This window comes from Camellia sinensis, chromosome 13 (genome assembly GCF_055761805.1).
Source record: "Camellia sinensis isolate YWXY chromosome 13, ASM5576180v1, whole genome shotgun sequence".
Classification (NCBI taxonomy): domain Eukaryota; kingdom Viridiplantae; phylum Streptophyta; class Magnoliopsida; order Ericales; family Theaceae; genus Camellia; species Camellia sinensis.
The window spans coordinates 137,330,189-137,347,291 of NC_138973.1; the positions used below are offsets into that span (position 1 = coordinate 137,330,189).

At 37.9% G+C, this 17,103-nt stretch overlaps 1 protein-coding gene across 35 annotated transcripts in view; it reads right to left on the reverse strand.

The window, feature by feature from the left end:
* Nucleotides 1-1,938: 1,938 nt before the first annotated feature.
* The window catches only part of ACA10 (autoinhibited Ca(2+)-ATPase 10), a 150,812-nt gene continuing 135,647 nt past the window's right edge, over nt 1,939-17,103 (reverse strand). For 33 of the 35 annotated variants that reach the window (XM_082903498.1, XM_082903507.1, XM_082903504.1 and 30 more), the window contains 8 exons: nt 16,813-16,950; nt 16,619-16,719; nt 10,939-10,984; nt 10,653-10,787; nt 5,002-5,109; nt 4,825-4,916; nt 2,866-2,963; nt 1,939-2,762 (listed from right to left, as the gene is read on the reverse strand). In XM_082903498.1, coding sequence (XP_082759624.1) covers nt 2,867-2,963; nt 4,825-4,916; nt 5,002-5,109; nt 10,653-10,787; nt 10,939-10,984; nt 16,619-16,719; nt 16,813-16,950 — 717 coding nt within the window. In that variant the 3' untranslated portion in view covers nt 1,939-2,762; nt 2,866. Of the gene's footprint in view, nt 2,763-2,865; nt 2,964-4,824; nt 4,917-5,001; nt 5,110-10,652; nt 10,788-10,938; nt 11,052-16,618; nt 16,720-16,812; nt 16,951-17,103 lie in introns of all 35 variants that reach the window. The other 2 variants (XM_082903487.1, XR_014349619.1) reach the window with 2 other exon arrangements.

The following is a 17,103-nucleotide window of genomic DNA, read 5'->3' on the forward strand; positions in this document are numbered from 1 at the left end:
AAGACATCCATTTGACTTAATTTACTATTCAATTAAATTACACATACCACTTAATGATTGGATTTGACTTACTAATCAATCAAATTTCACTTACTACTTAACGAGATTTCACTTACCATTTCGTTAGACTTTACTTAATTAAACTCCACTTACTAGTCAATGAGATTTAGCTTATTACTCATTGATACTCCACTTACTACTCTATCAAACTCGACTTATAACTTAATCAAATGTGACTACTCAATCAAACATGATTACTACTCATTGAGACTCCACTTATTATTAGACTTCACTTAAGTTATTACTCAATGAGATTCCACTTATATTTTGATTAGATGTCACTTACTACTCAATTAAACCATGCTTACTATTTAATGAGTTTTTACTTACTACTCAATTAGCTTTAACTTACTACTTAATAAATTTCCACTTACTATTCCATTAGACTTTAGTTATTACTCAATCGATTTTCACTTACTATTCAATCAAATTTTACTTACTACTTAATTAAACATGCGATAGTGTTACACGCACCAATTAATGTACACACTAGTGTACCAACTAGTGTTATGTCATTATTATTGACCCCATCTATTATACAGATTACAAATATCCAAAATTTCTAAAATTATGCCACATCATTTATTAGTATACTAATTATTACATTAAATGGTACATATAACATTATTCTTAAACATGACTTATTAATCAATAAAACACTACTTCAACAAGCTTAAGTTACTAGTCAACGAAATTATACTTACTATTTCATTAAACTTGACTTAAAATTTTAGAACTCTACTTTTTCTTTAACTAAGTGAAATAATTTTCCAACAAAATCTTAAAATTTATAAATTAAGAATATCACATAATGTTAAAATAAAGGGTGATAGAGAAAGATAAATTATTAACTGAAAATTGTCTTCAATTTGTAAAATCTAAATCATTCTCTTTCACTTACTTCTGTGGAAAAAATATTTAAAAAAAAAAAATATTGTTCATTATGTATGCAAATTAGTTGAGAATTCTTCGATATTTTTCTAATTAACAATATTCTTATATAGCAATTAATGTTTTTAAGTGTACTTGGTAAAAGAAAGAAATTACTATACATGCATTCTTTTATTACCATTAATAAATATTAACAAATGAGGGTTCTTTATAAGTTATTTTATTCTATTTTATTTTCAATTTATGCTTTACAATATTTTAGATATTAAAAAATATTATGAATTTATAGAAGTTTCTAAAAGATTTTTTGAGGTGTTGCAGGTATTTAAAAAAAAATTAACTACTTTAAATTAATGTTGTTAAAAAAAAGTTTGAATAACTTACAATTTAAAAACATTTTGTTTATAATTTTTTTCTTTTTTATTTATTTTTAATATTATATCTTAAATTATTTTTTCACAATAATGACTATTTAAAAAAGTTCGTAAATTCTAACAATTTTTAATAAATTAATATTTACATATCATATTTTACTTTTTACAAATCACAAGACAAAATATGGCATGCCATAGTTTTTGTATTTAAAATTAATTTAAAATGCAAAAAGGCACAATTTTCAAAAAATAAAAGTGACCTGTTTAACAAATAATATTTTAAACAATAAGCTTACTCATAACAAATAGTAAGTAAATGAATATCAAATAGTAAATATGTTTATAACAAACAATAAGTTAGTATCATTTTTTTTTTTTAATTTCAAAATTAATGAAAACTACTTTTTGAAAAATGATTTTATCTAATTTTACTATATCTATTCATCCAATGACTAACATTAATCCAATCTAAATCTAATAATCCATATTTTTTTATGCATCATACATAAAAACCACTTTCATGTATGGTTGAATTTTCCAAAGGTTGTAATGTTAGATGTGCAGAGTGTGTGTGACAGGTGTGTGGTTTGAGAGAGAAGGATGCAATGGTAAATTCAACTCAAGATTCCATGACTTTCTAATTTCTATTACACTTTTCAGCTGATGAAATTTCATAAAAGACAGTATATTTTCCCTTTTCCAACTGAAAGGTAATTCCCACATCAAGCTTTGTAGAGTTTACACAAGAAATGAAGGCCTATTATTATAGCCAATTAGGTACCTACTTAGTACTAACCTTATAATTGTAAATGCACAGTTGATACAAACTTCATTTTTTAATGCGAAGTTTAGCAAGCGAGCAAGAGTTAGAGAGGTCACAGTTCTGATGGGCCATTTTCCTTCAGGAAGATCAGCTTTGAGGCATCAGCGATTTGCAATTGCTTCCACCAACCTGTAGTCTTGCTAGCGCTCTTTAAAGGTTTTCAATAAGGCTTTTCAGTTCGATTTGCAGTATGCTCTAAAAATGGTAGGATACTGGACACAACTCTGTCAAAAACTAAACGAAATCTTGCAGTATGACCTGATTAGGTCAGAAGCTTATCCGAGATGATGCTAGTCTTCTTTCTCTGTTTCCTTTTGTTGCTGGTTCTGGCCAGAACCGATTCAAAACCTTGGATCAAACACCCCTTTTGCATATGAATATGATGGAGTTCTAAGTTGCAAAATTACAAATCAAGTAAAAACATTTTAAAAAGAAACAAGAAAAAAGAAAAAAAAGAACTGAGTATGGATATATCAGCCAAATCTGTGTATTTTTAAATCTTTGTGCATAATCACGGTATAACCCTATTAACAGTGGAGGGGAGGAAAAGAAAATGAAAAGCATCACTGCAAATCGGTTCTATTTTCCTAAGTCCTGCCTTCTGTTGATGGAACCTGAAATCCAAGGCATGTCAAATTAATCAAGCAAGCCAACAGATATTTACATCCTGAACCAAACCAGCCTGAAAGTCCAAAACAACGAGAAGATGATTTCTACCTCATGGAGATCTTCGTCGACGCAATATTCTCGTGCAGTATTCACTGAAGGCCATCTCGGGGACAGGAATCAACTTCCCAAGCATCGCAAGTGGCCAACTGTTTTAACAGAAGTGGGGGGTGAAAGTAGATCAATACTTGTATAATTGTGAAATCCCATATTTTTGAGGTATTAATATTCTAGTGAGAGGTATTGGTGGTAGTTTGGTGGTGAGATTCTTAGATGAAAATCTAATTTATTTTCTCTATTTATTTTATCTCTTTTTATCTCCACCTCATTATTATTCATCTCCTTTGTTTTCTAATTTTTTTTATTTATTATTCTTGGGCACCAAGTAAATTTTATAGTATTATTTTTTTCATCATTTCCTTGCTTACCAAGTAATTTTTTTATTTTCTTTTAATTTCTTTAATCTTCCTTTCTCTCCAAGTAATCTCCTTTTTCTTGCCCACCAAGTAAAGTTTCTTTTCTTTTGCCCCAAGTCTTCCTTTTCTTTTGTCCCAAGTATCCTCGCCTATAAATTGAGCTCACCTCTCAACTATTTATATCATTCTTCTTCTTCTTTCATCCTTTTGTTTTTGCTTCATCTCTCTCTCTCTCTCTCTCTCTCTCTCTCTCTCTCTCTCTCTCTCTCTCTCTTCATTTGTTATATAGGTTTAGAGTTTAGATTAAGAGTGTTTAGAGTGAGAGTAAGCATTTTCATATAGGAGGAAAGTTGTAAATTTTGTGAAACTTTACATACCTTATGGCTTAGAATTTGGAGATTCATGGAGAAATATCGAGATTCGAGTGTTGGCAACGGAGGAGATTGATTTGAGGTAATTCGGGTAGTATACAATATGTTTTAATTCGGGTTGTATACAATATGTTTCCTCTAAATCTCTTTGCAAAGAGTGTTTATTTTAATTACATCTCATTGTACTCCTCTTGATTATCATGGTCATGTGTTAAATTTTGTAGAATCATTCTTGTTGATAAGTTTGATTATTCTAGTCATTTGATAAATTCTATGAAGTTGTTCTATGTAGTTAGTGCTGATTTGTCTAACTAAATAACGTGGAAATGCTCCGTATATGGATCGAGTGGACATTGCCAATAGCTTGGACCAATAGCCCAGATAAGCGATTGTGCTCGGGTGAGGTAGGACCGGGTATTTGGTCTTGGATAAATTATCATATGTCGAGTTGACTTGTCTGTGCAATTTGGTAAATTGCTTGGTATCTCAAATCGAATTGTTTGTGCCATGTCGTACATTGTTGGATCCCTGTTGATTTATTCTCTATCCGAGCATGTTATTCCTATCATACCGTATACTTTCTGAATTAATTTGTTTTTCATGTGTGGAGGAAATCTAGTGGCGAATGGAGTTGAAGCATTTAAAGAATTATTGAGTTAGAGATTTTTGGACTCACCACTATATATTGCTTTTGGAGATTTATATAAATTATAAATTATAGACATTTGAGTAATTATTTTGAAGCCAATTTGTATTTTTGAGGTTATTAATTAGTTAGAATTTTAAATTTTGAGGTTGATGTGATTTATTGACGACCTGGAAGTTGGGGCGTTACAATAATGATTTCACTTAACCAACTTACTCATATTAAAATTAATTTAGGAAGTAAAGATGATAAACTCGAAACTTCGAAAGCATTTTTACAAGCATCGAAATAGATATTCCCTTTAAAATAAATCTCTCATTAATGGGAAAAAAGAAAAAAGAAAAATGAAAAAAATAAAGGGAGAGAATGATGGTGTGTGTGTTTGCACAAGTGGGCAAGCATGTTGCTGGTGAAGAGGCAGGCATAACCATAAACTATTTAGCTCATAAAATATCTTGGAAACATTATAATCTTGATCTTATTCAGGGGGAAGGAGTCTAAATCAATGGACATAAATTTAAAGAGCATCATTGATGAACATTGTACATGACTTGTTATCATCACTGAACAGACTGACCTCATAAAGCCAATAGCAATTGAAACAAGCCACAGTTTCCAGTTGAGCCTAACCGTAGAGGTAAACTTCCCAAGGAACATGATTATAATTACCTGACGATATAAAGAACTAGAATAAGATATACAAAACCTTGCATGTATATGTAGTAGCATATATATCTGAGAGAGAGAGAGAGACCTGAAGCACAACAGTTAGGCCCACTATCCCCATGAAGAGGTAATTTCTGGTCACCCCTTCGAATATATTAATTTCATCGGGCTTCCGAGCATTAAATTCGTTGAAAACCTGCAATCTCAATGGTTAGCTCTTTTATGTGCTTTACCTTTACTTTTTCCTTCTCTTTTTCTAATAAGAAAAGAAAAAAGAAAAAGGAAAAAAAAAAGAGAGAAACAAAAAAACAAAAGACAAGTTCATTAAACAAAGTTGTTCAGGGCCCATTTGGTGACGATTATGTATATAGTTCTATGTCCAATTACTTCTTGTTCGTGGCAAGCACCTCCCGTTGGTGACTACCACCTCCGGTCACAGCCCACCATCTTCAGCTGTCAGCCACCACCTCCCGCCGACAACAACAATTATCAACCATCCCTCACTTATTTCAAAACAAGTTTATAAATCATACATGGGTACCGAATATTTTTTTATTTTGTCTGTACAAGAAATAAACATAAACAAATTTAATATTTTTTGTAAATAAAAAACAGTAAACGTTACCAAACTGAACCTTAACATTTACATTGTAACATCCTTAACTACAAATAAATGGCTTTGGACATTACACTAAAATGTAAAGGTTATATAGTAAATGTTTGACGTGAGGCGCCATACCTCTTCTATACAAAACATTTCATGTGACATACCTCTTTTATTATTCAGTGAGTCAAAATTGAAAGGGAAGATAATGTATTAGTGGCAAATGGAGCAAAAATTAACAAATCAGTGGGACTTCCTTTTTTTTTTTTTTTTTTAATTACAACTAAAATGGGACGAACAAAACTACAAACAAGAAGGAATCATCCATTGAATTTACCAACTACCACTCCCCTACTACCCCCAACCCATCCTCCACCCTTTGCCACTCTAAACACCATCTCCACCCTTTCCACCCCATCTAACAATCTAATCAACTAAAGCCCTCCATCCCTCATCCCCTCTCCCGCTGCTACAATTTTTTTGGTGTGATGCATAGGTGCAAGTGTAATATGTGTACAGAGCAAGCTGTGTGGAGTTGTACACACTTGTCATTTGCACCAAGAACATATTGCACTTGCACCTGTGCACACATTGTACTTGCACCTACCACAAGTATCACTTGTACCAAAAAGAATTAGCACTAATGGGGAAGGGGGTGAGGGGTTTCCATGAGGAAGGGATAGAGAAGTTTGGGGGTTCCGATGGCTAGGGTTTTGATCAATTAAGTTGTTAGGCGAGGGAGGGAAGGGGCTGAGGAGAAGGAGAAGGAGAAGGAGAAGGAGAGGAGAGGGAAGTGGGTGAGGGAGGGGTTTGGAGTAGTGGAAGGGGGTGGGGAGGGTGGGGGGTGGTAGGGAGTTGTGGTCAGCGGCCAGAGTTACAAAGATTAGAAAATAGAAGGGGGAAGAAGAAGATTATGAAGCCATTTTGGTAAATAGAATGGGTGATTCTCATCTATATATAAGTTTGGATTTTCCCCTTTTAATTATAATTTCAAAAAAGTTTGAATTTGTTAATTTTTGGCCTATTTGCCACTAATACGCTATTTTTCTAATCTAAAAGGAGATCATAGGTATTGGGATGATTTAACTATCTGTAGAAAATTTAATGTATAAAGAGAAATAGAGAATTGTATTATTGATTGATATTAATGTTATGGTTACAATGATTCCTATATATAGGAGAGGGTGAGTGTGTAGTAGGTGAGGAGTAGGTGAAGTGGAGGTGGTAGTGGTGTAGTGGGTTAGGTTTAGTGGAGTAGGTGAGGTGGTAGTGGTGTAGTGGGTTAGGTTTAGTGGAGTAGGTTTAAGTGGGTGAAGTAGGTGGAGAGTAGGTGGATTTTAACAGCCCCCGCAAACTCAAGGGGGATAGGAACTAACCAACTTGAGTTTGGAGAGAGTAACAAAACAATAAAATACATAAAAATAAAAGAGAATAAGAGACACTGTATGGTCGTGTCAGACCATTGGTGAAGACACTGGATGGTGGTGTCATAATGTTGTAGAGGACACTGTATGGGGGTGTCATAACGGTGTAGAGGACACTGGATGGCGGTGTCAGACCGATGTAGAAGACAGTTTATGGGGTCATGTCGGACCGTTGTAGCAGACAATGTTGTGATAGTTGTTGTGACAGTTTACGGAGTCTTGCTGGACCCTTGTAGAAACTAACCGGAATCAATGTCGGGACAGTTTACAGAGTCTTGTCGGACCCATAAAGGAGCTAACCGGAATCAATGTCGGGACAGTTTATAGAGTCTTGTCGGACCCTTATAAAGTCGCACCCTCAAAAGGTGTGCCCAATCTTTCAAAAGGCGTGCCATCAAAAGGCGTGCCCAATCCATAAAAAGGCGTGCCATCAAAAGGCGTGCCCATGTTTTCAAAAGGCGTGCCATCAAAAGGCGTGCCCAATCCATAAAAAGGCGTGCCATCAAAAGGTGCGCCAGACACGCGGCGACGCACGTGATCGACAGAACGCGTGTCGGCCTCTTTGTCATGGTCTTTATAAACTGAAGCGGAGGCTGAGGCTTGGAAGCAGAGACAAAAACCTGCTAGAAAAACTCTGAAAAACTCTTCGTTTTCTGAGAGAGATTTCTGAGAGAGATACTCTGTAACACTCTGTTGTCTGAGAGAGATTTCTGAGAGAGATACTCTGTAACACTCTGTTTTCTGAGAGAGATTTCTGAGAGAGACACTCTGTAACACTCTGTTGTCCAGAAAATGGCTTCGTCTTCCCGTGGTCTGCTCACTCTCTTTCCAGACCTTAACGAGTCAACAAGAGAGATAACTGGTGCGGGGGCCAGTGAACCTCAACCAAGCGCCCCAGGGTTTGCTCCGTTGAACTTTCCTATGCGGTCTGTGGAGCAAAAAATGGCAGTGCAAACTGACATTGAAGCCAATCAGTATACTTTGAAGTCCTGTGTGGAGACGATGACGGCAGTCACAAACTTGTCGCACCGGCTGCAAAGTAGGACAAATGAGGTGCAGCATTTAAACGGCCAATTGGCTCTGCTCCAGCGCATGTATAAGGATGCGCGAGCAGAGATAAGTGTGCTGAAGGCGGAAAACAAGGAGCTGAAGCGGAAGGCTACCGTGATGTTCCGATTTGGAGGTCCACCATATGCTGTAGTGGAGGAGCAGGGTGGAGTGAACGTGCTCGGTGGAGTGGGTAGTATGGAGGCAGCGCCGGTAAGGGACACCCAAGAGAAAAGCAAGAAGAAGAGACCTGCAGCAGAGTAGAGAAGAAAAATCCCACTGTGGGTGCGGGTGTGTTGGGGTGGTTTGTTTGTTTGTTGGTTTTTTTTTTTTTTTTTTTTTTTTTTTTTTTTTTTGTGTGTGTAAAATTGTGATCGGGGTTGATCCCTGAGATGAATAAAATATGATTTGGTGTGCAAAGCTATATGGTATGAAGGGAATTGGAAAAAGATTAAAAAGAATGTGAAAGAAAAATAAAGAAAAAATAATAAAAATATATTTGAAATCAAAAAATGAAAGATGGAGGAAAGTGGTTTGGAGAAAATAAATATAAATAAAAATAATGGAGTTGGAAATCAAACGGAGGAGAGATGAAGATTTTTTTTTTTTTTTTTTTAATATAATATAATAAAAAGAGATATATATATATAATAAAGAAAGTGGGGAACAAGAGTGTAAAGAAAAGAAAAAGTATAGGGTGCATCGTGGGTCACATGGGTGAGTAAAAGAAAACAATAAAGAAATGAGTGGGTGCCCCCCATGTGCAAGGATAGTGCTGGCACTTCAATAGGTGGTACAGCCTGCTGAGCATCAGCTTTGACAGGAGCTGCCTTTGGACCTTTTCTCTAATAAATGCGTCAAACTGTTGCTGTTGGTGTTATCAAGAATGTGGAGAAGAGGAGGCTTGTCCGATGGCCTCTTGGGCTGTGTAATCATATCGAGGTTCGTGGACCTCTCAATCATGTTGTCACCCTCAAAACCAGAGATGGGGACAAAAGGAATTTTGTCAGGGTTGTAACCAACCTTCTTCAGATAGGAAGAGACTTCCTGCACAATTTCATCATACCTTGCTTTTGAGTACTTAGGAGTGGTAGCATCCATCTTGTTACAGCAGCAAATCATCTGCCTCACTCCAAGAGTAAAAGGAAGGAGAGCATGTTCACGGAAGAACTTGGGCTCCTTCTCAATCTCCTTGCCAGATCGACGATCAATCTCAGCAAACTTGACAGCAATGTGGGAGGTGTGGCAGTCAAGAACTGGAGCATACCCATTACCAATCTGACCCGGGTGATTCATAATAATAACCTGGGAGGTGAAATTTGCAGCTTCCTTGGCTGGATCATCCTTTGAGTTGGATGCAACAAAACCACGCTTGAGATCCTTCATTGCAACATTGTAGATGAAGACGATCGAGACGGTGGTGTATGGGAGGACAACAGTGAGAGGAGAGGCAGTGGTGGTGGACTCGAAGAAATTTCAAGGTATGTGTAGAAAATTATAGCAGATTAGGTTGAGGTCCGGCGGGCGGCCAAGGCGAGGTTGCCGCCCGCCGGTGAAGCGAAAAATACTAAGTGCTTAACCTTACTCTGATACCATGTAGAAAATTTAATGTATAAAGAGAAATAGAGAATTGTATTATTGATTGATATTAATGTTATGGTTACAATGATTCCTATATATAGGAGAGGGTGAGTGTGTAGTAGGTGAGGAGTAGGTGAAGTGGAGGTGGTAGTGGTGTAGTGGGTTAGGTTTAGTGGAGTAGGTGAGGTGGTAGTGGTGTAGTGGGTTAGGTTTAGTGGAGTAGGTTTAAGTGGGTGAAGTAGGTGGAGAGTAGGTGGATTTTAACACTATCATGTAAAGAAAATGGGTCAAGTAACGGGGAAATTATTTAGTGTTCTGCTCCTCGAGCAAGGCCATGCATGCAGTACCCCAACTTGATTTTTATTGGTTTAAACAGTGGGGCCCACCACTTTTATGTTGTGTTGTAGGAGACAACAAGAAAAGTGTTCCCAGCTGAATGATGTCAAGCATTGCTCCAAGAAACACCGAATAATCTCTCCATCTAACGACTTATCATAGTAACATTTGATGCAACATACCTCTTTCATTATTCAGGGAGTCAAAACAGAAAGGAGATCGTAAATATTGGGATGGTTTAACAATCAAATAAAGAAAGTAGGACATGTAAAGGTTTGTTATAGCAACATGTGATGCAACATACCTTTTTTATTATTCAAGAGTCAAACTAAAAGATCATAAATTTTGGGATGAATTAACTATCGTGTAAAGAAAATAGGATTTGAATAAAAATCAGATCCAATATTAGGCTGTGAAGTGACAAATAAATTGGCAAGATATCACTTTTACACAGCCCAAAAAGAAATATAAGCTACACCTAGATATATATATTTTTTACTGAAAGGAAGAAACCAAATTTTTCCTGTAGTGATGGGAATCGGTTCACTATGCACCATCATATTTCAGCTCAACTGAAGTCCCAATTGTAGGACCATTTACGTGAGGTATCGAACAACGAGAAAGTTATAAAATAAAAATAATAATGCATGTACTCAAGTGTTCCTCAGTCCTCATGCTAATAATCACAGCCTAAACAACATATTTTCATCTCTTACTTTTTTTTTTTTTTTGGGTCAATGGAATTACCTGACACAGGACAAATGCATTGAATATCAATGTATTCTGCACTTTAGTAGCATGGACAATGTTGTCATTCTTTAAATGCAGGATACTTCTGCCTCGGAAATTGAGGATAAGCAGAACAGTCACTTGATATAGAGCCTGTAATTTTTCAACCGTCAATGATGATTTATCATTCGTGGAAAGGAAGTGAACACAAAAGCATGATTTTTTAAACTTAAAATTTTGCCATTGTGAATTTGTGATTACTCAAATTAGCTTTGATAAATCTTAAGGGGTTGAAAAAAATAACCTGTATCAGTATGTTTCTCCACATGATATTTGTTATCAGCGGTTCCCTGAGAAGAAGAGCAAGACAAGCTAATTAGTGTGATGCAGACATCAAACACAACCATCAGAGGTTCCCTGACAAAATTAAAGAAAAAATATGCCACTTTTTACTAGATTCAGATATATATCAACTCATAATCTATTCTATATATAAAGCCAACAAATCAGTTTGGCAGACAGTTTTGGCATGTGTGTCTGTACCGGCTTCATCTTTTGCCACTAATAGAATAATCAGATGTTATTATGTTATTATTTTATTAGTTGAGGGTGCTATGGTCATATTGTAATATGTCTTCATATAAATATATGCTGCTGGAGTAGGGTTGATTTATAACTCTAAACCAATCAGTCAAACCCATCTTCTCTTGTCTATCTCTCTCTCGTCCCCTCTCTAACCCTAACCCTAATATTCAACTCTTGTGCATTCTGACTTGGTATCAAAGCCTCGTTCTTGCCTTCTCGAGTCCTCATCAAAATCTAGAGATCATTGCGAGGTGACAACTGTTAATGTACACTAAACCTAACCCACTAACCTAACCCACTACATCAACTCCACTAAACCTAACACACTTACCATCTCCACTACCACCCACCACCTCCACTACCATCCACTACCACCACTCACCTACCTCACACCTCTCCTATATAATAGCTTGTAATATACAAAATCAAAAACACAACAATCTTGTAATACATCAATCAATAATATACATCAATATATTTTACATGGTATCAGAGCTATAAGATTTAGGCCTATATTCCTTTCTTTCCGGCGGGCAGCCGGCCGGCAACCATGCCTTCGCTGCCCGCTGGAGTTTTTCAACACCTCCACAGAGTATGGCTCAATCCCAAGCTTACTTCCATCAAACACAGTCTCAAACTTAGAATACCCACACAAAAAAAAAAAAAAAAAAAAAAAAAAAAAAAAAAAAAAAAAATCTCTCCTTTTTCCTCCTTCAAGATCCTTTATTTTCATTTTATTTGGATATGGATCCATACACACCCAAAAACATCCTCAAGATCCTTTATTTTCATTTTATTTGGATATGGATCCATACACACCCAAAAACATCCTCATACCTGGAGCTGCTGGCTTCATTGCATCCAAAAACATCCTGACTACAAGATTGTTATTCTGGACAAGCTTGAGTACTGTTCACACCTCAAGAACCTCAGGCCTTCTCGATCATCCCCAAATTTCATGATTCATGATTGACATCGGTAGTGCTGACCTTGTCAACTTCATTCTCCTTACTGAGTCCATCTTCTGCCGCCCACGACAAGAATGGAACTCCAGCTTCTCCGGCCACTGCTCGAGCCAAAAGGGTCTTTCCTGCACCAGGAGGTCCACCCAGAAGACACCCTTTTGGCATCTTAACTGCTCTGGTTTCACTTCCGACTCTGTTCTTCCGTCTCACCTCGAGACTCGCTTCCGCAGGCTCAAGTCCTTACCAACAACAACCACCACCACATCAATGTCTCCTCTCGGCAACTCTCTCTTCCGGAAAACACACACCAAACCCAGCTCTCTTCTCTCTCTAGATTTCTAAGCTTCTCTCTCTCTAACACACAACACACACACACACTCACATACCCACCCACGGGATTGACAGACCCAACACAACACACATTCACACACACACCCACGTGATTTTCTTTTCTCTATTTCTTTTAATTTTTTTTTAATTCCTTCCCCTCTCCAATAAACTAATTCTCCCACTTATACTTTTTCTTTTTCATTACACTCCTGTTCCCCCCACACCAGCACTCACTTCTCTCTTTTATTTATTTATTTTAAACCCTTTTCCACGGACACTTTTTTTCACGGACACTTTTTTTCACCACCCCACGCCAGCACTCACTTCTTTCTTTTATTTATTTTAAACACTTTTCCACGGGCAGTGCGCCAGCCCTTTTCAAATAATTTTCCATTACATTTTTTATTTTAAAAAAAAAAAAAAAAAAAAAAACAAGGACATACAATTTTGCACAATCACCCATATTTTATTCATCTCAGGGATCAACCCCGATCACAATCTTACAAAAAAAAAAAAAAAAAAAAAAAAAACAAAAAACAAAAAACAAAAAACAAACCAACCAACTACATCCACAGGCGGGATTTTTCTTCTCTACTCTACTGCAGGTCTTTTCTTCTTGCCTCCGTCCTGGGCGGCCCTTGACGGTGCTGCCTCCGTGTTTCCCACTCCACTGGGCATGATCACTACTCTCTGCTCCTCCACTGCAACATATGGCGGCCCTCCAAATCGGAACATCACGGTGGCCTTCCGCTTCAGCTCCTTGTTTTCTGCCCTTAGCATGCTTATCTCTGCTCGCGCATCCTTATACATGCGTTGGAGCAGAGCCAGCTGGGAGTTTAATTGCTGCACCTCATTTGTCCTACTCTGCAGCCGGTGCGACAAGTTTGTGACCGCTGTCATGGACTCCACACATGCCTTCAAAGTATACTGATTAGCCTCCACATCCGTTTGCATTGCCATTTTTTGCTCCACCGACTGCATCGGAAAGTTCAACGGAGCAAACCCAGTGGTGTTTGGTTGAGGTTCACGGGACACCGCACCCGTTATCTCTCTTGTTGACTCGTTGAGATCGGGAAAGAGAGTCAGCAGACCACGGGACGACAAAGCCATTTTCTCTCGCAACAGAGTGTTACAGACTCTCTCTCTCAGCACAACAGAGTGTTACAGACTCTCTCTCTCAGCACAACAGTGTTACAGCCTCTCTCTCTCAGCACAACGAAGAGTTTTACAGAGGATTTCGCAGGTTTCTTGCTTCTGCCTCGGCCTCAGGCTCTGTCTTGGTTAAATAGCCGAGGCAGCCACGCGCATCGCGCGCCTCTTGACGCCAGACAAACGGGCACGCCAGCCAAAGCACTCACGTGCCTCGCCATCATATCTGGCACGCCTTTTGATGCATCAGGCACGCCTTTTGACAGATTGGGCACACCTTTTGAGGGCACGACTTTTGAGGGCTCGATATCTACATCCATGTATATTTTTTGGGCAGCCTATATACACACTCATACAGTGTCTTCTACACCGGTCAGCTTTATCAATCCCTTTGTTTCAACCTCAAATAGGTTTCTATCTTTACACCTATTTGAGTTTGAGGGGGGGGGTTATACACAGTATCATGTATAAGTCGCCCATGGCGCACTCCCTAAGTCACCCCCTTGGTGCACCACCACAACCTCTGCTACAACGGTCCGACACGACCCCATAAACTGTCTTCTACATCGGTCTGACACGACCACACAGTGTCCTGCTACATCAGGTCCGTCATGACCCCGTAAACTGTCTGCTACAACGGTCCAACACGACCCCATAAACTGTCTTCTACATCGGTCTGACACGACCACACAGTGTCTGCTACATCGGTCCGACATGACCTCGTAAACTGTCCTGCTACAACGGTCCGACATGACCCCGTAAACTGTCCTGCTACAACGGTCCGACATGACCCCGTAAACTGTCCTGCTACATCGGTCCGACATGACCCCGTAAACTGTCTTCTACAACGGTCCGACATGACCCCGTAAACTGTCCTGCTACATCGGTCCGACATGACCCCGTAAACTGTCTTTTACAACGGTCCGACATGACCCCATAAACTGTCTTCTACAACGGTCTGACATGACCACACAGTGTCTGCTACAACGGTCCGACATGACCCCGTAAACTGTCTGCTACAACGGTCTGACACGACCATACAGTGTCTCCTATCCCATTTTTAATTGTCAGCTTATTTTTCTGTTTTGTTACTCTCTCCAAACTCAAGTTGGCTAGTACCTATCCTCCTTGAGTTTGAGGGGGGCTGTTAATGTACACTAAACCTAACCCACTAACCTAACCCACTACATCCACTCCACTAAACCTAACACACTTACCATCTCCACTACCACCCACCACCTCCACTACCACCACTCACCTACCTCACACCTCTCCTATATAATAGCTTGTAATATACAAAATCAAAAACACAACAATCTTGTAATACATCAATCAATAATATACATCAATATATTTTACAACAACAACGTGCCGACGTCATCATTCATACAATGATGTCAGCATGACATCATCATCCGTACGAACAAGTTGGGCTGTCAAGGATAGATTGTTCCTTTTGAGTTCAATGGTGATTTTTGTGGAATTTTTTTGCAGCCATTTGATGTAAGTTTTGTATCTTTGAATGATTTTCTAATATTTTGGGTGAAAAATCAAAAATGCTGCTTTGCTCTACTTGTGTGAGTTCTACCTAGTGGGCTCATCTCTATTGGGGCCGAAAATCATCAAGGGGATCTTCCTTGAGGTTTGTTTTGAGATTTGGTAGTGTTTTGTTGGATTTTTGGTATTTTTTTGCCTCCTTCCCTGTTCGGCAGCACTGGATTTGGTCACAGACTTTTCTTTTTGGTGTTTTCTGCTGTTATTTGGCTTCGGTTCAGTTCTCCCTTGATGGCTGTTTTTGTTGTTCGATTTTGGGCTGTGTTGCTGTTCTTTTTGGCTGCTGTGTGTTTTCCATGGCTGAAACCAAACCTCCTGTGGTTAAAGATGATGAGTTGCTTAAGTCTATTACTACCAAGAAACTTAATGGCTTAAATTATCTGACTTGGGCTCATGCAGATAAAATCTTTTTGCGTGTTAAGAAAAAATCCCGCTTTCTTAGTGAACTTCCTCCAGCTGCTGCTGATGAAACCTATGATGACTGGTGTAGTGAGGATTCTTGTGTTATGGGATGGCACTGGCATAGATTGGAACTCATGTTGCTACTACTGTTATGTAAGTTATAAATTTGACATTGAAAATATTTTGATAGATAATTAAGGCAAATAGTTAGTCACAAATATGTTACAAAGGAAGCCCATACATATAATATAGTTAGTGCAAGTCAGCAAAATGAGTGCATGGTTACATAAACTTAGGGGTTGTTTGGGATAAACTAAATAAGTGCACTTTTTGACTTTTTATGAAATATGGGTTGGGTATGGGTTAGGTTTGAAGTGATGTGATAGAGAGATGATGTGACTTAAATAGGATTGTGACTTTTTGAGTTTTTGGCTTTTATTGATTATGCCAAACCAAGCCTTAATTAGATATAAAAATAAAATGTGCAGAGTTCATCAGAACCTGTCGAGAGTATCCACCCATTCCGTAAACACATGCTTATTCCAATCATTAGTACCATATCCACCAAATTTGCATTAACTAAATTTGCCAACTTACCCGTTTTAATAGTCTAGGAGTGACCATTGAACCAATGGTTAAGACTTGGCCTAATAACCTTAAGGTTATGGTTTCAACTCTTGGGGCCACCACTTTGTTCATTATGCCAAAGGTTAGGTGTGTACTCAATCTTTCTCCTTCCAAACACATATTAATGTGTACTATTTGGGCGTTGTTTTCCCGTTTTAATAGTCTCCTAAACTAGATCACATCATCTGTCATTAAACCACATCGACTAGGGAACATATGCCGAGGGATTACTTCTACATAGGAACCAATACAAAAAAATATTTTCCCAGCCCTATATTGATTGCAACAGAATGAAGCTGAAATGATAGGACAAACTATTTATACACCTGCAATATATATTTTCACAGTTTTCACCATCAAAAGAAGTCTAACCTGCGACCAACAGGAGGCCTATGCATGAGGTGATCAGTTGGTGGTTCAGTGGCTAATGCAAGTGCTCCAAGAGTATCCATGATAAGATTCACCCAAAGCAGCTGTGCAACGAAAAACAAAGGCATAAAAATTAACATCAACCAATGAACATTCAACCATAGATAGAGAGAGAGAGAGAGAGAGTCTTGACAAACCTGAACTGCAGTTAAAGGGACATCTCCAGAAGAAACCGCGGCCACAACATTTATTACAAGAGCTGCAACATTAACTGTAAGCTGAAACTGGATAAATTTCTGAATATTTGCATAAACAGACCTACCCCATCGGACTACCTGCAATAGACAGAATACATTTAATGATGTTCTAATATTCCGTAATTCCAGTTTTATGATTACTTTTGAGCCATCCAACTTATCTGTATAGATTGACACACTCCCTATGACAATTTGAGAAAAAGAAAATGTAGGTCAAGAGATTCCTCAGGT